General features: G+C 44.7%; 1 protein-coding gene across 2 annotated transcripts in view; it reads left to right on the plus strand.

The window, feature by feature from the left end:
* The window catches only part of LOC110537160 (protein FAM222A), a 42,210-nt gene that overhangs the window by 9,237 nt on the left and 6,454 nt on the right, over positions 1-26,519 (plus strand). For both annotated transcript variants that reach the window (XM_021622983.3, XM_021622984.3), the window contains exon 2: positions 16,793-16,952. In XM_021622983.3, the coding sequence (XP_021478658.2) occupies positions 16,841-16,952 (112 nt within the window). In that variant the 5' untranslated portion in view covers positions 16,793-16,840. The remainder of the gene's footprint in view (positions 1-16,792; positions 16,953-26,519) is intronic.

Raw genomic sequence — 26,519 nt, forward strand, 5'->3', positions numbered from 1 at the left:
GGCAGGTCGTCATTGCGTTGGACTAGCTGTAAGGTTGCAAGATTGTATCCCCCGAGCTGACAAGGTGAAAATCTGTCTTTCTGCCCCTGAATGAGGCAGTTAACCCACCGTTCCTAAGCCGTCAGTGAAAATAAGAATGTGTTCCTAACTAACTCGCCTAGTTAAATAAAGGTGTAAAAACAAAAAAATATTGATTTCCGATTGTTATGAAAACTTGAAATCATCGGCCATTCCGATTAATCGGTCGACCTCTGCAGTCGTTTTTGCTTCCTATTCAATACACAGCTAGGCTATTAGGCCTAGTCATGGTGCTAAAGAGTAAGCGAAAACAAACTGGGAATTGTATTTTTACTAAACAATCTGTACTGGATTTCAACCCTGTTTCCTCTTTTTGTGAGACAGAGTCAATGGAGGTGACCTCGGAGAGTGCCTGGATGGCCAATCACCCTGCTGCGCTTACAGGGAAATTGTAAATGGCTTGGTTACTAAGCAATTTCTCCCGTGCATCCATATTAATCACCTTTTATCGCCTAAGGATGTAGTGTTTAAATATGGGCTAGCTGCCATCTTTTTAAATCTGCTTAATTGGTCTTTTTATTTTTATATTTTGTCCAACATCACTACTCTGGACGGCTCTGACTTAGAATACGTGGACAACTACAAATACTTAGGTGTCTGGTTAGACTGTAAACTCTCCTTCCAGACCCATATCAAACATCTCCAATCCAAAGTTAAATCTAGAATTGGCTTCCTATTTTCAACAAAGCATCCTTCACTCATGCTGCCAAACATACCCTTGTAAAACTGACCATCCTACCAATCCTCGACTTTGGCGATGTCATTTACAAAATAGCCTCCAATACCCTACTCAACTAATTGGATGCAGTCTATCACAGTGCAATCCGTTTTGTCACCAAAGCCCCATATACTACCCACCATTGTGACCTGTACGCTCTCGTTGGCTGGCCCTCGCTTCATACTCGTCGCCAAACCCACTGGCTCCATGTCATCTACAAGACCCTGCTAGGTAAAGTCCCCCCTTATCTCAGCTCGCTGGTCACCATAGCATCTCCCACCTGTAGCACACGCTCCAGCAGGTATATCTCTCTAGTCACCCCCAAAACCAATTCTTTCTTTGGCCGCCTCTCTTTCCAGTTCTCTGCTGCCAATGACTGGAACGAGCTACAAAAATCTCTGAAACTGGAAACACTTATCTCCCTCACTAGCTTTAAGCACCAACTGTCAGAGCAGCTCACAGATTACTGCACCTGTACATAGCCCACCTATAATTTAGCCCAAACAACTACCTCTTTCCCAACTGTATTTAATTAATTTATGTATTTTGCTCCTTTGCACCCCATTATTTTTATTTCTACTTTGCACATTCTTCCATTGCAAAACTACCATTCCAGTGTTTTACTTGCTATATTGTATTTACTTTGCCACCATGGCCTTTTTTGCCTTTACCTCCCTTCTCACCTCATTTGCTCACATTGTATATAGACTTGTTTATACTGTATTATTGACTGTATGTTTGTTTTACTCCATGTGTAACTCTGTGTCGTTGTATCTGTCGAACTGCTTTGCTTTATCTTGGCCAGGTCGCAATTGTAAATGAGAACTTGTTCTCAACTTGCCTACCTGGTTAAATAAAGGTAAAATAAATAAAAAAATTAATAAAAATATGGTAAAGGGGCAGAGAGACTGGGTGTTTAGATTAGGGCCGGAACGATAGCAGTATCGCAATGTTTTATCAATGGCAAAAATAACACATATCAGATCTAACTCTTTGGTCCTTTTAATAACCTTCTGTATGTAAAATATTGTGTGCTATTGCTTGGAAAATAAATGTGAATCGGGATGACACGTTTTTGTTCCCAACATTAGTGCTGTTTTGTTAAAGAAGTTAAATCCGCTTCCATTTTTGTTTCTTTGCCAACGATACTAACGAGTATCGTGATACTGGTATTGTCCTGGCCCTAACCTAGAGGATCTAGCCATTGGGGAGGGGGAATTATGGGGGTCATTGCTCTGTTTGCAATTTCAAACAGCCTGTTATTTTGTGTACAATATGGTGCAGAATACACATGCTGCCTGATTGCACTCGGAGTAATGTTATCTGCCCTTTACCGGGAAGGCAGCAGGCAGAGGTAATTTTGGATTAGTCCAGGGACCATAGTCCTGTTTCTCCAAGAACAGTTTGGTTTTTCCAAGCCGCTCTGTGAGGACTGGAGCTTATCATTAAGCATGGAAAAGGAGTTCTCTCCTGTATGAGTACCCTGCGGGGAGCATTTTTGCCAGTCTTTTCTCATGACTTCTCTGTTTTTATTAACATATTTTTAATGACTTTGAAGGAATCTGTGACCCTTAACCACATAATGAACAGCCTTGCCTAATCTGATGGGAAAGGAGAGGAGGGCTTGGTGGGTGGGTATGGAGGAGTTTGGCAGTGAAAGACACTGTAGCCAAAACTATACTGTAGGAACATTTTTCATTTGTGGACAAAATATTACCAGGCAGGTATAACAGCCACTTTGTCTCTGGAGGGTAAGCAAGCAAAACAAACAGTTACAATTATGATTGAAAAGGGATTATTAAACCCTAAGGAGATACAAATGCTTGTTTAAAGGATTTGTTTTTGACCAAATTGAGAGCATAAATTCCAACGTACTTGTAGAGCACCGTAACAAATGATTGGTTGAGATGGGTCTAACTCTTTACTTTTGACAAGTCTGCCCTTTCTGTCGTACAGTCTGGTTCTGTAGATTCTTCACCCGCCATGCTAATCTATAAAGTGAGACAGAAGAACATCTGTCACTGTGTTTTGACAAGAAGCAGATGGGCCTTTTGATTATTGCCTGCGTTGATCTGTCTGGGTTTCCACTCCCAGCAGGTGAGACTGGCAGTCAGTGGGCGGATCATAGACGCAAAGCATCTGTAGATCAAATCAGATAGTTATTGCTCTTAGTGTGTGTGTGTGTGTGTGTGTTCACCCTAGCTAGATTTTCTTGGGGGGGCTACAGTGACTCCCCGATTTACTTTGTTTGTCAAAGCCTCTTCTGCCAGAAAGCTTGAGCACCTGCAGCATAATATGCATGTACACTGCTCAAAAAAATAAAGGGAACACTTAAACAACACAATGTAACTCCAAGTCACACTTCTGTGAAATCAAAATGTCCACTTAGGAAGCAACACTGATTGACAATAAATTCCACATGCTGTTGTGCAAATGGAATAGACAACAGGTGGAAATTATAGGCCATTAGCAAGACACCCCCAGTAAAGGAGTGGTTCTGCAGGTGGTGACCAAAGACCACTTCTCAGTTCCTATGCTTCCTGGCTGATGTTTTGGTCACTTTTGAATGCTGGCGGTGCTTTCACTCTAGTGGTAGCATGAGACGGAGTCTACAACCCACACAAGTGGCTCAGGTAGTGCAGCTCATCCAGGATGGCACATTAATGCAAGCTGTGGCAAGACGGTTTGCTGTGTCTGTCAGCGTAGTGTCCAGAGCATGGAGGCGCTACCAGGAGACAGGCCAGTACATCAGGAGACGTGGAGGAGGCCGTAGGAGGGCAACAACCCAGCAGCAGGACCGCTACCTCCGCCTTTGTGCAAGGAGGAGCAGGAGGAGCACTGCCAGAGCCCTGCAAAATGACCTCCAGCAGGCCACAAATGTGCATGTGTCTTCTCAAACGGTCTGTTTCTGACTCCAAGAGGGTGGTATGAGGGCACGACGTCCACAGGTGGGGATTGTGCTTACAGCCCAACACCGTGCAGGACGTTTGGCATTTGCCAGAGAACACCAAGATTGTCAAATTCGTCACTGGCACCCTGTGCTCTTCACAGATGAAAGCAGGTTCACACTGAGCACATGTGACAGAGTCTGGAGACGCCGTGGAAAACGTTTTCTGCCTGCAACATCCTCCAGCATGACCGGTTTGGCGGTGGGTCAGTCATGGTGTGGGGCTGCATTTCTTTGGGGGGCTGCACAGCCCTCCATGTGCTCGCCAGAGGTAGCCTGACTGCCATTAGGTACCGAGATGAGATCCTCAGACCCCTTGTGAGACCATATGCTGGTGCGGTTGGCCCTGGGTTCCTCCTAATGCAAGACAATGCTAGACCTCATGTGGCTGGAGTGTGTCAGCAGTTCCTTCAAGAGGAAGGCATTGATGCTATGGACTGGCCCGCCCGTTCCCCAAACCTGAATCCAATTGAGCACATCTGGGACGACATGTCTCGCTCCATCCACCAACAGACTGTCCAAGAGCATGCCCAGGCGTTGTAGGGAGGTCCTATAGGCACGTGGAGGCCACACACACTACTGAGCCTCATTTTGACTTGTTTTAGTGTAGTGTGGTTTTCCACTTTAATTTTGAGTGTGACTCCAAATCCAGACCTCCATGGGTTGATACATTTGATTTCCATTGATCATTTTTGTATGATTTTGTTGTCAGCACATTCAACTATGTAAAGAAAAAAATATTTAATAAGAATATTTAATTCATTCAGATCTAGGATGTGTTATTTTAGTGTTCCCTTTATTTTTTGAGCAGTGTATTTGTAAGGCATGGACCATTTCTCAAGTTGATTCATATTGTAAACCCATCTGTTGTGGCTCTAGTTGTTGGGCTATGGTCTGATAGCCTAAGGTTTTAAAACATTTTTTTATTAGATCCAGGCATCTAAGTTTGCAGTCCTCTCTCTGTCTTCCCATTCTTCAGCCCATCCATACCCATTTAAAACCACCCATCAGAAATTGTCCAGGGTGAAAGAGCAGGCTTTATGGGAAGCACAAATCCTCAGCTTTAATACAGAGGGACTGTATTTTGTCCCTAGAGGTAAATTAACAGCAACATATCTAAGAGATGAATGGTAAGAGGAAAATATAAAATAAGTAGATGTAAATGGAAATCCGTTTTGTTTCCCAACAATGTCAACACGAAGGATATGGGTGGAGGAAAGAGAAACCCAGAAACTTAAAACAATCCAATTCAAATTCAGCATAGGCGGTAGCCCATCCAGTTCAAACCCAGCATAGGCGGTAGTCCACAATGAATAATAATAATAATAATAATAATAATAATTTTTAAAAATATTATGACGACATAAGAGCAGAGCACACAGCGGGCACACAGCGGGTATTGTTGACTAAATTATCTTCTCTGAGGCAGCCAATACAAAGCTTCAGTGATGTGGGATGGAAAGCCCAGGATGGGAAATTTTAATGGGGAACGTCTGTATGACAACGCAGAGATTTGTCTGTGCAAGGTACCTCACTAACTGTGAAACTTCCGGCGCCGACAGAGATGGCCGCCTCGCTTCGCGTTCCTAGGAAACTATGCAGCATTTTTTTTGTGTGTGTGTGTGTTATTTCTTAGGATGTTACCCCAGAAATCTTAGGTTTTATTACATACAGTCGGGAGGAACTATTGGATATAAGAGCAACGTCAACTCACCAACATTACGACCAGGAATACGACTTTCCCGAAGCGGATCCTCTGTTTGGCCTACCACCCAGGACAATGGATCGGATCCCAACCGGCGACCCAAAACAACGGCGCCGTAGAAGGGGCAGACAGAGCGGTCTTCTGGTCAGGCTCCGTAGACGGGCACATCGCACACCGCTCCCGAGCATTCTACTCGCCAATGTGCAGTCTCTTGACAACAAGGTAGACGAAATCCGAGCAAGGGTAGCATTCCAGAGAGACATCAGAGACTGTAACGTTCTTTGTTTTTACAGAAACATGGTTCACTCGAGACACGCTATCTGAGTCGGTACAGCCACCTGGTTTCTTCACGTATTGCGCCGACAGAAACCAGCCTATCTCTGGTAAGAAGACGGGCGGGGTGTATGCCTTATGATTAACGAGACGTGGTGTGATCATAACAACATACAGGAACTCAAGTCCTTTTCTTCACCTGATTTAGAATTCCTCACAATCAAATGCCGACCGCATTATCTTCAAGATAATTCTCTTCGATCATAATCACAGTCGTGTATATTCCCCCCCCCCCCCCCCCCCAAGCAGACACATCGACGGCCCTGAAAGAACTTAATTCGACTCTATGTAAACTGGAAACCACATATCCTGAGGCTGCATTTATTGCAGCTAGGGATTTTAACAAGGCTAATCTGAAAACAAGGCTCCCCAAATTCTATCAGCATATCGATTGTTTTACAAGGGCTGGCAAAGCCCTTGACCATTGTTATTCTAACTTCCGCGACACATATAAGGCCCTCCCCCGCCCTCCCTTTGGAAAAGCTGACCACGACTCCATTTTGTTGCTCCCAGCCTATAGACAAAAACTAAAACAGGAAGCACCCGCGCTCAGGTCTGTTCAATGCTGGTCCGACCGGATTCCACGCTTCAAGATTGCTTCGATCACGTGGACTGGGATATGTTCCGCATTGCGGCGAACAACAGCATTGACGAATACGCTGATTCGGTGAGCGAGTTTATTTACAAGTGCATCGGTGATGTTGTACCTACAGCGTCTATTAAAACATTCCCCAACCAGAAACCGTGGATTGAGGGAAGAATTCGCGCAAAACTGGGCAAGGTGACCGGAAACATGACCGAATACAAAGTGTAGCTATTCCCTCCGCAAGGCAATCAAACAAGCTAAGCGTCAGTATAGAGACAAAGTAGAGTCGCAATTCAACGGCTCAGACACGAGAGGTATGTGGCAGGGTCTACAGTCAATCACGGTCTATAAAAGAAAAACCAGCTCCGTCGCGGACCATGATGTCTTGCTCCGTGGGGCGACGCACAATTGGGCTAGCGTCGTCCGGGTTAGCGAGGGTTTGGCCGGTAGGGATATCCTTGTCTCATCGCGCACTAGCGACTCCTGTGGCGGGCCGGGCGCAGTGCACGCTAACCAGGTCGCCAGGTGCACAGTGTTTCCTCCGACACATTGGTGCGGCTGGCTTCCGAGTTGGATGCGCGCTGTGTTAAGAAGCAGTGTGTTTTGGTTGGGTTGTGTTTTGGAGGACGCGTGGCTTTCGACCTGCGTCTCTCCCGAGCCCGTACGGGAGTTGTAGCGATGAGACAAGATAGTAACTACTAACAATTGGATAACACGAAAAGGGGGTAAAATAACATTTCACTTTGAGGACAATACAGTGTCACTGACACAGCCCGCTACCAAAACCTGCGGGCTCTTCTTCACTGTAGTCAACGTGAGTAAAACATTCAAACGTGTTAACCCTCGCAACGGTGCAGGCCCAGACGGCATCCCCGGCTGCATCCTCAGAGCATGCACAGATAAACTGCCTGGTGTGTTTGCAGACATATTCAATTAATCCTTATCCCAGTCTGCTGTTCCCACGTGCTTCAAGAGGGCCATCACTGTTCCTGTTCCCAAGAAAGCTAAGGTAACTGAGTTAAATGACTACCGCCCTGTAGCACTCACTTCCGTCATCATGAAGTGCTTTGAGAGACTAGTCAAGGACCATATCACCTCCACCCTACCTGACACCCTAGACCCACTCCAATTTGCTTACCACCCCAATTGGTCCACAATCGCCATCACACTGCAGACTGCCCTAACCCATCCGGACAAGAGGAATATCTATATAAGAATGCTGTTCATCGATTACAGCTCAGCATTTGACACCATAGTACCCTCCAAACTCCAAACTCGACCCCTGTGCAACTGGGTCCTGGACTTCCTGAAGGGCCGACCCCAGGTGGTGAGGGTAGGTAACAACCTCTCCACCCCACTGATCCTCAACACTGGGTCCCCACAAGGGTGCGTTCTCAGCCCTCTCCTGTACTCCCTGTTCACCCACGACTGCGTGGCCATGCATGCCTCCAACTCAATCATCAAGTTTGCAGACGACACTACAGTAGTAGGCTTGATTACCAACAACAACGAGACAGCCTACAGGGAGGAGGTGAGGGCCCTCGGAGTGTGGTGTCAGGAAAATAACCTCACACTCAATGTCAACAAAATGAAGGAGATGATCGTGGACTTCAGGAAACAGCAGAGGGAGCAGCCCCCTATCTACATTGACGGGACAGGAGTGGAGAAGGTGGAAAGTTTTAAGTTCCTCTGCGTACACATTACGGACAAACTGAAATGGTCCACCCACACAGACAACGTGGTGAAGAAGGCGCAGCAGCGCTTCTTCAACCTCAGGAGGCTGAAGAAATTTGGCTTGTCACCAAAAGCACTCACAAACTTTTACAGATGCACAATCGAGAGCATCCTGTCGGGCTGTATCACCGCCTGGTACGTCAACTGCTCCGCCCACAACCGTAAGGCTCTCCAGAGGGTAGTCCAGAGGGTTGTGTCTGCACAACGCATCACCCGGGGCAAACTACCTGCCCTCCAGGACACCTACACCACCCGATGTCACAGGAAGGCCATAAAGATCATCAAGGACAACAACCACCCGAGCCACTGCCTGTTCACCCCGCTATCATCTAGAAGGTGAGGTCAGTTCAGGTGCATCAAAGCAGGGACCGAGAGACTGTAAAACAGCTTCTATCTCAAGGCCATCAGACTGTTAAACAGCAATCACTAACATTGAGTGGCTGCTGCCAACATACTGACTCAACTCTAGCCACTTTTATAATGGAAAAATTGATGTAATCAATTTATCACTAGCCACTTTATATAATGCTTACATACCCTGCATTACTCATCTCATATGTATATACTGTATGCTATACCATCTACTGCATCTTGCCTATGCTGTTTGGGCATCACTCATTCATATATTTTTATGTACATATTCGTATTCATTCCTTTACACGTGTGTGTGTGTGTATAAGGTAGTTGTTGTGAACGTTTTAGGTTAGATTACTTGTTAGATATTACTGCATGGTCAGAACTAGAAGCACAAGCATTTCTCTACACTCTCATTAACATCTGCTAACCATGTGTATGTGACATACATTTCATTTGATTTGCATTAGGCCTATATACTACAAGTCTCAAGGTTTTCCAAAGGTAATCCAGCATGCCCATGGGTTATCCACAGCCAGTGTGGGATGAGGATGGAGAAGGTGCTGTTTACTGGTTATGCTCTCTCTGCTATTGCCAGGCTCCATGCCCAAAGCAGAAGCGGTGATGTTTACCTTAGCACCTGTGAGCTGTGCAAGGACAGGGTTGAGTGAGCCCAAGGCCCTGTACCAGATAACTATTAATGATGCCCTGCCAGCACTGGATGTGTTCATGGACTGTGTGTTCAGGTTACCTACTTCCCCCAAGCTGTCAATGTGTCTGTAAGTCTAATTTTCACCCCCCCCCCATTCTAGTAGAGAATGTTATTTTTGGTTGGAGATTGTATTTTTTGTTTTGCATAGGCCTAGGTGTAAAGAAATGTTTAAAATAATATGAATAGTTCACTGAGTCCAAACTGCTCATTCTCTCCTGCTCACAAATGTGGTTCATGGTTCTCTCAAAAAGCATCAGCCAGCAGTCTCTCCAGGGATGTTCCTATATCCACCCATTTGTATTTATTTTCCATACATTTCTGAGCAAGTGCATCCATTGTATAGAAATAACAATCTGCCAAACCCTGCTTAACACTGTTGTAATACCTTTTGTACAGGAGCTAATCTCAATGGAAAGGAGGCTCATTGTTGTCTGCCTCAGGCCTTGTGCACGCTGACTGTGTAGAGCAGAACTGCCCTGGGTTGTTTGAATGTCCTGCTCTGCTCTACACAGTGAGCCTGGGTTGTTTGAATGTCATGCTCTGCTCTACACAGTGAGCCTGGGTTGTTTGAATGTCATGCTCTGCTCTACACAGTGAGCCTGGGTTGTTTGAATGTCATGCTCTGCTCTACACAGTGAGCCTGGGTTGTTTGAATGTCCTGCTCTGCTCTACACAGTGAGCCTGGGTTGTTTGAATGCTCTGCTCTACACAGTGAGCCTGGGTTGTTTGAATGTCATGCTCTGCTCTACACAGTGAGCCTGGGTTGTTTGAATGTCCTGCTCTGCTCTACACAGTGAGCCTGGGTTGTTTGAATGTCCTGCTCTGCTCTACACAGTGAGCCTGGGTTGTTTGAATGTCCTGCTCTGCTCTACACAGTGAGCCTGGGTTGTTTGAATGTCCTGCTCTGCCCTACACAGTGAGCCTGGGTTGTTTGAATGTCCTGCTCTGCCCTACACAGTGAGCCTGGGTTGTTTGAATGTCATGCTCTGCTCTACACAGTGAGCCTGGGTTGTTTGAATGTCATGCTCTGCTCTACACAGTGAGCCTGGGTTGTTTGAATGTCCTGCTCTGCTCTACACAGTGAGCCTGGGTTGTTTGAATGCTCTGCTCTACACAGTGAGCCTGGGTTGTTTGAATGTCCTGCTCTGCTCTACACAGTGAGCCTGGGTTGTTTGAATGTCCTGCTCTGCTCTACACAGTGAGCCTGGGTTGTTTGAATGTCCTGCTCTGCTCTACACAGTGAGCCTGGGTTGTTTGAATGTCCTGCTCTGCTCTACACAGTGAGCCTGGGTTGTTTGAATGTCCTGCTCTGCTCTACACAGTGAGCCTGGGTTGTTTGAATGTCCTGCTCTGCCCTACACAGTGAGCCTGGGTTGTTTGAATGTACTGCAGTTCAAACTAGTCTTTTTTGTTGTTGTGGTAAATGAAAAAGAAGAAAAAAGGCAATCTGGGTCTCTCATATCGTGCTCTGATTACAATTATGCTAACTTGAAACAGGATGGTTCTTATTGGCTGGTCCGGGAGTAATACATCCCATAAATGTATGAGATGCATAGATGAACCGTCAGCTTCAGTAGCTGTCCATCTGTTTCAGACTGACTAGACTCCGCGTGCCCTGTCTCCTTGGCTCCATCACTCAGACAGGACCCAGCATTCATTTAGAGGAGACCTTTGTGTGTGTGTGTGTTACGGCATGATGAGAGATGGCGACCGGTCAGCCATACCCCAATACCCATAGCCCTGTTCTATGGTGAATGCCTACATTCAAGTCTTCCTACTGTTTGAGCAGTGGATAGTCTAGGTTTGACTGCAAGCTGCCAGTCAGGCATTGAAGGCCATTGATGGAAATTGCTTTAAAAGCGAGACCAAAATAGTAATTTCATACCCATTTTACTCTCCTCCCCATACAGAACCTGTGGTTTTGCAGGTCTTTGTGACCGCATCACTAATGTTGAGTCTTATCCAATGTTACTGTTCTGTAAAACTGTAGACACAGGGTGCATTTCAGGCTGTGAAGAGCCTGGGGGTGGCTGGCCGCTCTTTGAAAAGGTTATACCGCTGTTATTCAGAGTGATGACTCTGTAAGGAGGCCACACACAGTCTATAGACTTTAAAAAATGTCGAGCAAAGTTCAAGTACCTAATTGTTTTTCTGTAAATCAACCTTACTGTATGAAGTTTGTTCTGTTCCTCCTGTGTCAGTGTTTTGCTTTTTGGCCTGCCAGGGATTTGACAGTGGGTAGGGAGGACATTAGCATACTAATCCAACTAGAGAGTGAAAAGGGCGCTCGCACCGCTCAGCCTAAACCTTTTTTCATTATCATCTAATTATTAACTGAGGATTCTGAGAACTGCAAAGACAAGCTGAGAGGATTGGGGTTGGGGGGGGGGGGGGTTTATGTGAAGCGAGTGTCTTTTTTTTTTGTCTGTGTGTTTATTGAAAGGAAGTGTCTCAGGGCAATGTTACTCTGCTCCAGTCAAGGCCCTGGAGGCTGCTCAGAGAGGAGCGGAGAGACTGGAAGGTCAGGCAGAGCACATCCTCATCTATGTGCTGTAAAGCTACTATCTGCCAGAAGGATGGCCTTTCTCACTTTCAGCCTAACAAAATGATTCAGTAAATGGAAGGCACACTTTCTAGATGAGATATCAGGTTGATGTGCCATATCAATTGCTCTCTCAAGGGTATCCTACTCTTTTTGAAGGATAGACTGCATGTCCCTGGGGGATGCCATCTGGATCCAGTAAGAATTTAAGAGGATCATGTCATACCTCTGTCCATTTTAAACTATAACAGCCATCATCATCTAGCTCCCCATCACTGCCATTCTCCCTTCCAAATGACCTCGTTATCTTCCCACACACAATCCCGTTTCTCAAGAGCCCAGGCAAAAGACAATAGTTTGTACAATTAGACATTTTATTTTCCAATGCCATTCCCTCAGGCCCCCTACAAATGTTGTCCTCAGTCCATCATTGTTGGAGCGAACATTTTGTCTGCCAAAACATCCTTATCAGGGAAACCTTGGGAGACAAAAGATGGAGTGCAGAGCCAGAGGTCCTTATCTCTGTGGCAGACCCTCAGAGGACCGCATCACGCCTGATAACGCCTCTTATCGGAGCCACTGATGTCACCCCAAAGTGGCAAGGATTTACCGTCCTTGCCACTCTCCTTTTCTCATTATCCATCGCCGTGGAGACCTTGTAGACTAGAGCACAAAGCTCCCAGGCAATTGGTTGGAAGAAGAGGAGGAACTGAGTAGATCTAAGTGAGGTTTAAGTCGAGTCAGGAGCTGGGGTACATATTAGCTGGTGTTAATTTGAGGGAAAACTGTTCAGCAGTAGTTTGTTGGAGGCCTTTTGAATTAAGCATTAGGGCCTGAGGAGGTGTGGTATATGGCCAATATACTACGGCTAAGGGCTGTTTTTATGCACAACGCAGTGCCTGGATACAGACCTTTTTAGCTGTGGTATATTGGCCATATGCCACAAACCCCCGAAGTGCCTTATTGCTATTATAAACTGGTTACCAACGTAATTAGAGCAGTAAAAATAAATGTTTTGTCATACCCGTGGTATACGGTCTAGAGGTTGACTGATTTTTATGATTTTTCAACCCCGATACCGATTATTGGAAGACAACAAAAGCCGATGCCGATTTAAATAAATACAATTTTAAAAAGTGTGTGTGTGTGTGTATATATATATCATTTATTTTTTATATATATATATATATATACACACACACACACACACTTTTGTAATAATGACAATTGCGACAATACTTAATGAACACTTATTTTAACTTTAATATAATACATATTACGGGCTTTTGGATGGGTGTTCTTAAGGTGATTCCACAGGTTGGTGGTATTTTTTTATTTAGCCGTTGCTGACCCCATGCTTATCTTTATCACAAATAAGACACCTTGCTTTCCCTGGTGCCATGTAATAGTCCCACACTGGTGCTCTGCTTTTCTCTGCCATCTGTAAAACACACACACAGCTCTGAAGTGACAATGATACTGGAGAGTCCGCTTAGGAGACAAAAACTCTCAACTGTTTGAATAAAAATAGAGTTTAAGTTGCCTGTGATGAATGTTGAAAACAAAAACTGTAATTTCTATATGCAGGAAAACCTATTTTAATAATGGGCGAGTCATAATTCCCATGACACCTTCTAGCAAAATCTGAAAAGCTGTTCCTTCATTCATTTATTCCATAGGATATTTTTAGATTCACTTAAAATAAGGTCGGTGTTTCGTGTAGGCTTACACCACCGTGCCAATTTTATAACTGTGTGGATATCCATAGGACAAGGTAACTCTGATCAATATTGGCTAAATATAAGCGAAGATAAAAAAAATTGTAGAGTGGATTTATGAAACTATTTTGACAAACGCTACCTTATCCTAGTGAGATTTACATGGGTATCAAAACGCCGAGGTGATTTAAGCACGAAACACAGACCTTATTTGAAGTAGATCAAGACATTCTCTATGGAAGACATGAACAGAGGAGGTTTAAGCCTGAACGAAACACAGACCTGATTTGAAGTAGATCAAGACATTCTCTATGGAAGACATGAACAGAGGTGGTTTAAGCACAAATCACAGACCTTATTTGAAGTAGATCAAGACATTCTCTATGGAAGACATGAACGGTAAAATAACAAAGGATCCCCTTTCAAGTTCAGCCGCAAGTTGTTACAGGAATTATAACACGTCGACTATTTCTGTAAACCATATACCTTTTGACTATTACGAGCCTGCTGCTGCCTACCACCCCTCAGTCAGACTGCTCTATCAAATATCAAATCATAGACTTAACTATAATAAACACACAGAAATACGAGCCTTAGGTCAAATCCGGAAACTATCACCTCAAAAACCAAACGTTTATTCCGTTCCGTATTTTATCTAACGGGTGGCATCCATGAGTCTAAATATTCCTGATGCATTGCACAACCTTCAATGTTATGTCATAATTACGTAAAATTCTAGAAAATTAGTTCACAAAGAGCCAGGCGGCCCAAACTGTTGCATATACCTTAACTCTGCGTGCAATGAACGCAAGAGAAATGACACAATTTCACCTGGTTAATATTGCCTGCTAACCTGGATTTATTTTAGCTAAATATGCAGGTTAAAAAATATATACTTGTGTATTGATTTTAAGAAAGGCATTGGTGTTTATGATTAAGTACACATTGGAGCAACGGCAGTCGTTGACTGATTGTTTTTTATAAGATAAGTTTAATGCTAGTTTAATGCTAGTGCAACTTACCTTGGCTTACTGCATTCGTGTAACAGGCAGGCTCCTCGTGAGAGCGTTGGACTAGTTAACTGTAAGATCCCCCGAGCTGACACGGTAAAAATCTGTCTTTCTGCCTCGTTCCTAGGCCTTCATTGAAAATAAGAATGTGTTGTTTAACTGACTTGCCTCGTTAAATAATGATTAAATCGGTGTCCAAAAATACAGATTTCCGATAGTTATGAAAACTTGAAATCGGCCCTAATTCATCAGCCATTCCGATTTAATCTGTCGACCTCTAATACGGTATAATATCTCATGGCTGTCAGACAATCAGCATTCAGGGCTCAAACCACTGTTTATAATCAGTAAGCACTATGGCTTAGTAGGTGGGGAATTGGATACATGACCATGATGTTTCTGCTTCAAATCCCTATTGGGTCACAGCTGTAATAAGGCTGGAGTAGAGATGTGTTGTTATCTTGCTGACAGGTGGTTGACTGGATGATGAACACAAGATATCTTGGGTTTAAACAATGCCTCGAATTGTAAAATGTGCTGCATGTGTTTGCAATGAAACATTTACTTTGTCATGCATTAACTTTGTCAGCTAAAGTTAGGAGAACCTTTATCACTGAGTGAGTAAGCGACAGAAAATGTCTGACAGGCAATAGAATGAGCCCTTTAGCTCAGATGCTGTCAACAGGACTGGTGCTCCCTGAACTCACTTTAATCTGTGTACTCTGTCCTTTTAGAGGCAGTCTAATGGAGAACGCAAAAGCACTTTTACTCGAAGGGCTCACAACCACTTTATTTAACTTTTAGATGTTGATGGGATGAAAGAAACGTTGTCAGTTATGCATGACCATTTCCTTTTCTCGCTTCGTTTTTTCCCCCTCTAAGAATGTTATTTTTCTGCTTAAATAAAGCAGTGGCCTCTGAATGATAAGGCCTTTTTTGATGCATTTTTATCCAGGAGAACATTTTGGGAGTAGCCTAATGGAAGGTATTCTGATACTCGTCTCTTAGTTTCCGCCGGTAAAGCAGGGACTGCATTTCCCCCCGAGGTTCCTTTTCGTTCGCTCTGTGCCTTTTCTCCTCTGCCCTCCTTTGACAAATGCGGAGTAATGAAGGTTTGTTGTGAATTTGGTATTCTTTTCAAAATGAAGTCCGACCATCGAGAGAGGCTTTTAGCTTTTCAGCTGTGTGTGATCACATGAGGGAGGCTGTGCTGGGTGGTTTTGAAGTGGGGCTGTCAAAGTATGAGAGGAGAGGCAGACCGGGGTGAGAGGTGGGGTGGATCTCTTCAAGCACCTGACTAGAATGAAAGCCACGTTGTTCCTCCCTTTTGAGGTGGAGGTAATTCTGTTTCTGCAGCCAGTCACTGCGCTCTGTCTCCTGCATCTGACTCACTTAAGCTGGCCTGTGGCCCTAGAGGCAGAAATGAAAACAATCAGCCAAAGAACTGTAGAAGAAAAGCGGAAGAGAGGGAGGATAAAGAAATGAAGCCTCTCTGAGACAGCTGTGTGCAAGGCATTCACTTCAATTGAAATTTCAGCGGTGCAGTTTATTTTGGCCGGGAATATAAAATAGTATTTTGATTTGCTGACACAAAAATGATCGTTCCGTACTATCGGATGTTGCAGGTAGGCCTATGCACCTATAGTATTTATAGGGGATAGAATATAGTACCCCACTTAGGCCTGGTGTTCAGAATGATAACTAAGATCAAAGATACTGGGGAAAACACTTCATACACAAACACACCTTTTTGTGTGTGTGTGTGTGTGTGTGTGCCAAAGCCATTTGGGAGAACAAGCTACTTTTGGATTTTCGCTCATGATCAATACCACCATCAATTCATAGAGCAATTCTAGAGTCTCTGAGGACCGGGCTATTGACTGGGTACAGGATGCAGCTGGCAGCAACAGCAGACCGTGTAAATGGACTGTGTTATTGCAACAGACAGGGCAATATGGAGAACAGTGAAGAGCCATCCTAGCGTCTAAAGGGAGTGGGGAAGTTGGTTTGATGTTAAGTGATTTTACATTCTTAGATATGTAGTGTCCGCAGTTCAAAGGGGTTGCTGAGTTTGACTATGGTAATACGGGCCTGAGGTGGAAACGGTTTAAAAAATAAATAAAAAATAAATGAAAAGATTTCGGCTTTAAAAAGGAAAGTAGAGAGCATGCATGTATTGGAGGGAGAGCACAGGGAAACCCCTGAGGGGGAGAACTCCATCAGTGTGGTAAGAGTTTGCTTACAGGGCTTTGACTTCAGTTTTGGGTTTTGCATTCAGTTCAACAGCCAGCAGCTTGTAATTTAATACATGATCAAAAGCTAACGGATGTGTTTTTCTCTCCCTGTCCCTCTCAGGTTCCCCCGAGGTCCAAGCGGCTGTAGAACCCCCAGAAAGCTGCAGCCATGTTAGCCTGCCTACAGAGACGGCAGCAGAACCTCTCATCTCAGCACCTGGTCTGCACCCCCAAGATCCTGGATGCTCCCCCACAGCAGCCGCAGCCCAGCACACGACAAAGTGAGTCCACATGTCTCTGCTCTCAGCAGCACAGGACAACAGCCACTAACTCTACATTTCACTACAGAGCCCCAACAACAGCCACTAACTCTACATTTCACTACAGAGCCCCAGCAACAGCCACTAACTCTACATTTCACTACAGAGCCTCAACAACAGCCACTAACTCTACATTTCACTACAGAGCCCCAACAACAGCCACTAACGCTACATTTCACTACAGAGCCCCAACAACAGCCACTAACTCTACATTTCACTACAGAGCCTCAACAACAGCCACTCACTCTACATTTCACTACAGAGCCCCAACAACAGCCACTAACTCTACATTTCACTACAGAGCCCCAACAACAGCCACTAACTCTACATTTCACTACAGAGCCCCAACAACAGCCACTAACGCTACATTTCACTACAGAGCCCCAACAACAGCCACTAACTCTACATTTCACTACAGAGCCTCAACAACAGCCACTCACTCTACATTTCACTACAGAGCCCCAACAACAGCCACTAACTCTACATTTCACTACAGAGCCCCAACAACAGCCACTAACTCTACATTTCACTACAGAGCCCCAACAACAGCCACTAACTCTACATTTCACTACAGAGCCCCAACAACAGCCACTAACTCTACATTTCACTACAGAGCCCCAACAACAGCCACTAACTCTACATTTCACTACAGAGCCCCAACAACAGCCACTAACTCTACATTTCACTACAGAGCCCCAACAACAGCCACTAACTCTACATTTCACTACAGAGCCCCAACATCAGCCACTAACTCTACATTTCACTACAGAGCCCCAACATCAGCCACTAACTCTACATTTCACTACAGAGCCCCAACAACAGCCACTAACTCTACATTTCACTACAGAGCCCCAACAACAGCCACTAACTCTACATTTCACTACAGAGCCCCAACAACAGCCACTAACTCTACATTTCATTACAGAGCCCCAACAACAGCCACTAACTCTACATTTCATTACAGAGCCCCAACAACAGCCACTAACTCTACATTTCACTACAGAGCCCCAACTTTGTTTCACTTGTGGTGCTGTGTTTGTATCTCGGTGTGGTGAGTGACTGGTGGAATTCAAAAGAGAAGGAAATATATTCAATTTTTAGGGGGAAAGCACTTTTCACTTATACACACAGACACACACACACACACACAACTGTAGTTAGGGTATAGAATGACCTTGTTACAAAGTACCTAGAAGTACAATGTTAAACCAGCCTCTCCTGTAGCAACCGTTAGTTCCACCGAGCCTCCATCTGATGAGGTTGATTATCTTTAATTATACCCCTCATCTCTGTGCTGTCTCAGGAGAGATGAGAGCTGTGGTGAGGGAGGGTGAGTTCACCTTGGCCTATTTATCTACCTCTGGCTGGCTGGATGACTGGCTGACTGATTGGCCTGCTGAAGAGAACCATACAGGGTTGATATCTCCCCCTCAGATCTGTGTGGATCCTGTGGGTCTTATCACAGGTAGTCATGCACTCTAATTTAATTCATGAGGGCATTGATCAAGGATGGAATGCTGTTACGTGGGCTGGGCTGGGCCAGTCTGTGCTGATAATGATGATGATTGTCCTGCAAAGGGCATACTACCACACACACACACAACTTCTCCTAGTGAGCCCAGAACTTTTCTCTGTAGAACTATTTTACAATCTGTACCTTTTTATTATATGCCGCTTCCTTTCACACATTGTTGCTCGCTCAGCCATTTGCCCACATAAATACCCGAAACACACAGTGTTGCTCGCTCAGCCATTTGCCCACATAAATACCCGAAACACACATTGTTGCTCGCTCAGCCATTTGCCCACATAAATACCCGAAACACACAGTGTTGCTCGCTCAGCCATTTGCCCACATAAATACCTGAAACACACAGTGTTGCTCGCTCAGCCATTTGCCCACATAAATACCTGAAACACACAGTGTTGCTCGCTCAGCCATTTGCCCACATAAATACCCGAAACACACAGTACTTGCAATTTTATTATTCAGGTTCTCTAGTTCGGCTTTTTGATATGGGTGGGGCGATGCGTACATGGTCAAATAAAGCCGTGTTGTCATGGCCACTGTCGGAGAACTCGATGTAACTTCATACGCTAGAGAGGACCTCCCTGTTGAGACAAGTGATACAAGCCATGTTATCCATGTCATAAACAGAGATTTAAATATACCTGTTTATTATCCTCATTGCCAGTGCACATTTATTATCACATTTAATGAGAGGTTGTGTTGTGGCACTTGTCGGCTGATGAAACCAGCGTGGGGCATTCGGAGTTTAGTTATCAGGTTTCCATGATTAAATCCAGAGAATGTTTCATCTCTGTTTTATGTTTATTGCTCTGTCAGATTTCTGTGGATGTTTATGACATGAATTTATGGGAAACTGCATATCAGCCAAGCCTATCCCCACGTAGATAGCATAATAACATGATATTAGCATTTTGTTGTTGTTATATACAGTAAGTCAGGTACAGAAAATGCAGAAATTGCCTGAGTGATTAACCCCAAGGCCGATGAGTAATTGTGTGGAGACTTTCTGACTAAATGCAAGCTGATGGATTTGTAATGTATTTCTCTAGCTTCACCGGCCATGAAAACAAATCCTGTGTATCCCCAGCTTTCCTTCACATTGAAACCTTTCACTATTGCTCTCTGGGAGACTAGGATCCTCTGTTCCTTACCCCCATGTCCCTCATCTCACCATCTCTCTCCTGGGGTGAAACACCCCTTTGTCTCTACATTATTAATTGCTAATCAGTGGAGCACTAGTCTGCTAAATGCTGGAACAGAAGGGTCTAGTTTGCCTCAAGCAGAACCACGAGCGCCTTCCTCATCCTGTTTACCTGCAGGACCCATTACACCCTCCCAGAGCTTTGTATGTGTGTGTGGCGCAGCATCCATCCCCCCCATTCCCTCCAGCACTAGCCTGACATTTCAAACACAACCATATGAAACAAGCTGCTCTACTGATTGGCGCATGCTGGTTAGACAAGACCCAGAAGATTTCTCTAGAATGTTTTTGTGTTTTTTCCCATTGGGATTCTCAGTTGAAAGATTTCGGTTCTCCATGCAGAGTTTTGTTGAATAGCTTTCAGAGGATTCAGAGTTTACAGATAGACTGTTCCAATGGATGTCTGTGGTTCGGCTTCACAGAGGAATCCCTGACTATGCCAATCCATCTTTTAAATATGAGAAAGTGTGTGTGTGTGGAACTAAGTGCGAGGGATTATGTGATGAGAGCTAATGAGTACTCTGCAGTTGGCCTCAACAGCAGACCGGAGCCGGGAATGCTTTATCCCACGCTGCCGGCCTGTGCTTCCGGAGGGTTCTTTTAGAGCACTGCGCTGCTTTCTCCGGTGCTGCCGAGCAGAGACAAATGGGGAGTGACACGCTCTCATAAAGAGGTATCCGCCTGAGTCTCTTCAAGCACAAATAACTAAGTATTCACCCCCGAGGTTCTTCTCTTCCACAAACGAACACCCCTCATGAAGAGATTAGAGAGAGGGGAAGCAAGGGAGGACGTAAATGGGTACAATGCGTTTCTGTTTATGTGTGATGTAGAGGTGTGTGTGCGCGCACATCAGTGCTTCAGCTTGGTCTTTATCTATCTCATTCTGTGTATTTCTTTCATTCTGAGCTCGGGAATAGTATCCTCAGTGGAGTTGAACACGGGGCTGGAACACACGGGGCTGGAACACACGGGGCTGGAACACACGGGGCTGGAACACACGGGGCTGGAACACACGGGGCTGGAAGACCGGCTCTGTCCACTCTAGCTTCTCCCTCCCCCTTGTGTGTAGCTCGCTTGCTCTCTTCACTCCAGATCTGTGTGAGGATGCCTCAGTCCAGAGACCCAGCTGACCTCCTCAGACTCCATTAATATTAATGCGTGTTCATATGGATACAGAGATGAAGAGAGCTGCAGGCTCTGCATCTCAATGGCTCTGCTTTATAAGGGCACCGACCTGTGCACAGCTAGAGACACCATGCAAATGCTTTACCACAATATTCAAACTGAGACCGAGATCTCCACTCATGGATGTTGAATACACGCAAGAGGTTTCTGACTTTCATTCACAGCAGTTACTGTATGCCTTGGTCACATAGAAGGGGAAGTCAAGGCTCCATGTGGAGCTGTGTTGTGGTGGACGTGAGGCAGGTCCAGATTCTCGATACAAGGCGAGGTGTCTTGCTCTGCCTGAGCAACAGGGGCAGTCAATTACAGAGACTTGCCACTAGCAGCTGAATGGAGGTGTGGTCAATTAATTACATTGGTTCAAACAAGTGGGTCTATTAGGGCCAACTGTGCTCATACAAGAGGTTGTCATGGCGATGCCGGGCCTAGGTTTTTAACGTTGTTAATTAGTCTAGTTGTCAAGGACAGTCTGGTTGTGTAGGGGGCAGGTTGATACAGTTACTGTATAGTGGCGTTGATATAAATGTTTGGATCACCATAGTGAAACATGGGTGTGTAATGTGATGTTTAACAGTGCATGTTTGTGTTTGCTTGTGATCCTGAGAACAGCACTAATGAATGTCTGACCGAATGCCTTGGTGTGGTGTGTCCCCAGTGAGGAGTAGCTGTTAGTCAGCATGTTTATCACACCAAACATTTTAATCAGAAAAGTATTTCACACCAAAGACTTTTCTTACAACCTAGACTTTGGGCTTCTTGCCCTGTTTTTCTCATTTTGTCGATGTTTAATTTAAGGATATTTTTGTGATCGTTGCACAAGGATTAACCACCACCAAGCACAGGCCTATATTAGTGGTTATTGTAATAGCAGGAGGGGTAATGGAAATTCTGTTTGGTTCCTTCTGTTGGGTGTTTTGTGTGAGAACCAGAAGAGCAGCAGAGGGACTCTGTTTTTAGCTCTGGCTCAGGGGCTTGTTTTGCCAGTTAATCAGTGATTAACTCAAACAGTTCTGAAACAATGATCTGCGGGGAATTGCTTTAAGCGTGACCATGGGGGGGATTAGCTAGTTTACCGCGACTGAAAGCATCTTGTGGGATTGTATGGGGGTGGATTCGATGCAGGGTTCACGAAAGACTGTGGCATGGTGAAGAATACTCAACGCTCTACATCACCTCACCTATCTGTTTCTCAATTGGCAGTTTTTATGGTTGAGACATATTTTAAACTTGGAAATGTTAGGCCTACACACACACTTGCTCTTTCTCCCCGTGTGTGTCAGATAAATGTTATCAGGCAGCTGAAAATAGTTCATTAGATTTAAAGAATGTGCCCGTGGTTAATTTGCCACATTGTTAATTGAGATTTAGGATTGCCCCTCACCCTCCACCCACCCATCTCACCAAGGACGGCCCCCGCCCCATGTGGAAGAAAGGAAGTCAGGATTAGGCACTTCCTGTGAAAGCGTGCCAGTACTGCCCAGCATGTTGCCGTGACAGTTAAGGCGTCCACATACATGGGTCCGGTTGGCTCCAAGCAGAACTCGGCTAGGCGACGAGGACGTCTGTTCTTTCATACTCCCTAAAGGCCGTCGCTTGAAAAAAACGGCAATGTTACTGTTTGTCCCTATTGAACACTTCCTCAAAATAGATCAATCAATAAATCTGAAATAAATGTACTTTTTTAGCTAAGATGTTTGTTGCAGTACTTCTCAAGTGAACAAAATGTCCATGAAACTAGTAGTGCACTGCAGACAGTAGGGTCTTGCTGCTGCTGGCCCTCTCGTCTCTCTCTGAATGACAGAAAACACGAATCCCGCCCCGCTAACTGTTTCGACTGGGAAGCATTTCGACAGGCAGTGTTTCTGTTCCTAGCCCTTAGCCCCAACACCCACCACACAGCTAGTGCATTCAAGGCTAACCATGGTGGAGCCACACGGACATTTGAATCTCAAGTGCCTCACCTCAATCACCCCGGTAAAGGTGAGAGGGGGAAAATTAGCTTAATGGAGCCACCTGCTAAGGAAGTGATGTTCTATTTAGTGTGGTCTTTGCGTGTGGAGAGGGCTTTAACTTCTGCCTCTGGTCCTCTCTCATTCTCTCTCTCTCTCTCTCTCGACTGAGAAAGAGTGGGCTGGGAGACTGTGTGCAGTTTGCGTGTTCTGGGTGATTAAGTGCTTAAGGTCAGGCTGCTAAATACCTCATTCTGTCACTCCATACCGAACAGCACAAAGGTGTGGGTCGATTTTCTATTCTGGGCGGTGTGAGCTGGCATTTTCTTTGCAGACTTAAGAGGCCCAATATTTTGTTATTCACAGCTTTCATTCCCCCAGATTTCCATAAATGTTAATGCTGTAAGGAAAGGTCAGACTGCTGTGCACTCACTTTGTAAACCAGGCCCTCTCAAAGAGTGAGTCATTTTTAGAGACATATACATTTGTTTTGTCTAAATTGTCCTTGTGCTTTAAATTACATTTTTTTAACTTTACTGTTGCCTTGGTTATAGTTGCAGGTTAGTGGATGGTGAGGGATAGACTGACATAGGGCTGTCCTCTAAACACTGAGTGGATACTGAGGCAGTTCTGCTGCATAGCTAACCACTTCAGTCCAAGTTTGACCTAGCAGCCCTCTGCTCATTGGTTCATTTCAACCACCATAACTATGCCATTCGTGCCAATGGTATCAAAATTATAGATGAGGGAATATTGGAGCGTGGTGGGTTTGAAATCAGCAGAGGCCTGTGTGTTGACACATGAGCCCGTCACTGTGGGTGGCATGTCTTTGTGCTGCTGACAGGGCTGTAATCTGTGGACTTAAGGAGTGAGACGTTCTTTGAAGATGAGTTAGCATTCAGTGTTTGTAGTGTTTATGGAACACCTAGCCAATCTTGAGGGCTCAGGGCAAAACATTGACACTGTACCAAACAAGAGATGTGGACCAATGGCACCCCGTGATTGGTTTTACAATATTTATCTCTGGTAATTGGGCGAGAGATGATTCGGGGCAGAATAAATTACTGTGTGGTACTGTACTTCTGATTTGATGCTGGTGCGTTGATGAAAGATGCTGATGATGCCTTGAAGAGATTTCTATAATTAAGCACGAAGGCCCAAGGGGTGTGGTATATGGCCAATGTATTCCACGGCTAAGGGCTGCTATTAGGCACAACGCAAAGCAGAGTGCCTGGACACAGCCCTTAGCCATGGTATATTGGCCATATACCACAAACCCACGAGGTGCCTTTTTGCTATTACAAACTGGTTACCAATGTAATTAGAGCAGTAAGAATAAATGTTTTGTCATACCTGTGGTATACTGATATACCACAGCTGTCAACCAATCAGCATTCAGGGTTCAACCCACCCAGTTTATAATTAGAAATAAAACGAGATCTTAAGCACTTAGAAATTCATAACGCGGTACGTATTGGAATTCATAACGTATCATACGAATTGCAGGATTTGTTTTGTTGCAGGGACCAGTTGGGGACCAGTTTTGGCTCATGAGCGCTACTTTCTAAACTACAGGCTGAAATGATACAAAACCTTGAATATATCTTTAATATAGAGCAGTTGAGTGTTTTCAGTTGAAACAGAGTTTATAACTGTCGAATGGTCATTCTTTTGCCTTGTTTTGAGCATAAGGTAGTTAAAGGCAGCTCAATCTTGACTCATTCCACGCAGGGTCCTGATCTGCAAAATAATCTGTATTTATTATTGGACAAGTTCAGGCAGTAACTTCCCATTTCAAAATGTTTTCTCCTTACTGAGATACTTGATAGTCATGCAGGATCACAGGGTTGTCGAGAGGTTGCGTAGACATCGGTTTAACACTCCCAGATGTCCTTGTTTTCTATACCACTGGTGTATAGCGATACATAAATAACTAGTGTTTTGCTGTATTGTAGTTCTCTGTGGAATTCACTCTGGCTGCTGCTGGCACTGCTGCGGTGCCGTTCTGTTCCCTTTGCTCCACTGGGAGATGCTTGGATGGATAAAACACTCCACCTCTCCTCCTCCCTCCATTTTAAACACACAATTTATTTTCTTTATGAGATTTTGTAGATTGAATCATTTCGACAGTTGGAGGCTCATTGTGGGCCTGAAAATAAATGAACTACCAAATCAATTTCGAACGGGAACAACAATTGAGCGCTCCCCATATTTCACAATATAAACTGTGATGGTGTGTTGCTTGTACGGCTGAAATGTCTCTTCAAATGGGTTTTGAATGTATTTTTTTTCCTGCTCCCTTTGTCGCCACTCGCTTCCTTATGTGTGTTGTGGCAGGGATTTTCACTGACTACAGAGTAATCCAGGTTAATTTCAGCACTTTTGCTTTTCATGTCAGGAGTTCCATAAAAGTGTCGTTCTGAGGGGTGGTGGTAATTTCTGCCAGGTGATTTATTGCTTTTAAATGGAGCGCCTTTTCCGCCTCTCCTTTGTTGCTGTGAGCTAAGCAGCCATGAAATTGCCTGAATAATCGTGTTTAAATCCAATCTTGGTTTGTCCCCTCAGCTTTCCCGTACACCATTCAATAGCGCACCCTGTGGAGTGTGCCCTGACTTCTCCTCACAGTTTAAGCTCCAGGCTTTTATATTCGTCAACACAGGTCCGTTAGAGGATTTAGACCAGCTGAATTTTTTACTTTACAGGTAGGTCGCCTTGGATGATTTGAAAGCTACACTCGTGGCCAAAAATATTGGCACCTCTTCTACTTTTTTCAAATAATGCACAATTTCTTCCTGAAAACTGTTGAAATTAAAGTATTTTGGTGTCCACATATGCATGTCTGGTTTGCAGTTGACCAAATTTTGTCTAATTTTAAAGAAGTCTTGAGGTATTGCTCTACCAAGAGATCTCATCTACAATATCCGTAGCCTTCTATTTACCACCACAGACTGATGCTGGCACTAAGACCGCACTCAACCAACTCTATAAGGCCATAAGCAAACAGGAAAATGCTCACCCAGAAGCGGTGCTCCTAGAGGCCGGGGAATTTAAAGATATACTTCTCCTTAATGCAACCGCTGTGTCAGATTTCAAAAAATCTTTCTGACCATAATTATATCCTCCTGATTCCTGCTTACAAGCAAAAACTAAGGCAGGAAGTACCAGTGACTCGCTCAATGTGGAAGTGGTCAGATGACGCGGATGCTACGCTACAGGATTGTTTTGCTGGCACAGACTGGAATATGTTCCGGGATTCATCCAATGGCATTGAGGAGTATACCGCCTCAGTCATTGGCTTCATCAATAAGTGCATTGACGACGATGTCGTCCCCACAGTGACCGTACATACATGTCCCAACCAGAAGCCATGGATTCCAGGCAACATCCGTATCGAGCTAAAAGCTAGAGCTGCCACTTTCAAGGAGTGGGACACTAATCCGGATGCCTATATGAAATCCCGCTATGCCCTCAGACGAACCATCAAACAAGCAGAGAGTCAATACAGAATTAAGATTGAATCCTACTACACCGGCTCTGATGCTCGTCGAATGTGGCAGGGCTTGAAAACTATTACAGACTACAAAGGGGAACCCAGATGCGTGCTGCCCATTGACGCGAGCCTACCAGACGAGCTAAATGCCTTTTATGCTCGCTTCGATGCA

The sequence above is a fragment of the Oncorhynchus mykiss genome, chromosome 12 (assembly GCF_057628025.1).
Source record: "Oncorhynchus mykiss isolate SJ-2025 chromosome 12, ASM5762802v1, whole genome shotgun sequence".
NCBI classification, from domain to species: Eukaryota; Metazoa; Chordata; class Actinopteri; order Salmoniformes; family Salmonidae; genus Oncorhynchus; species Oncorhynchus mykiss.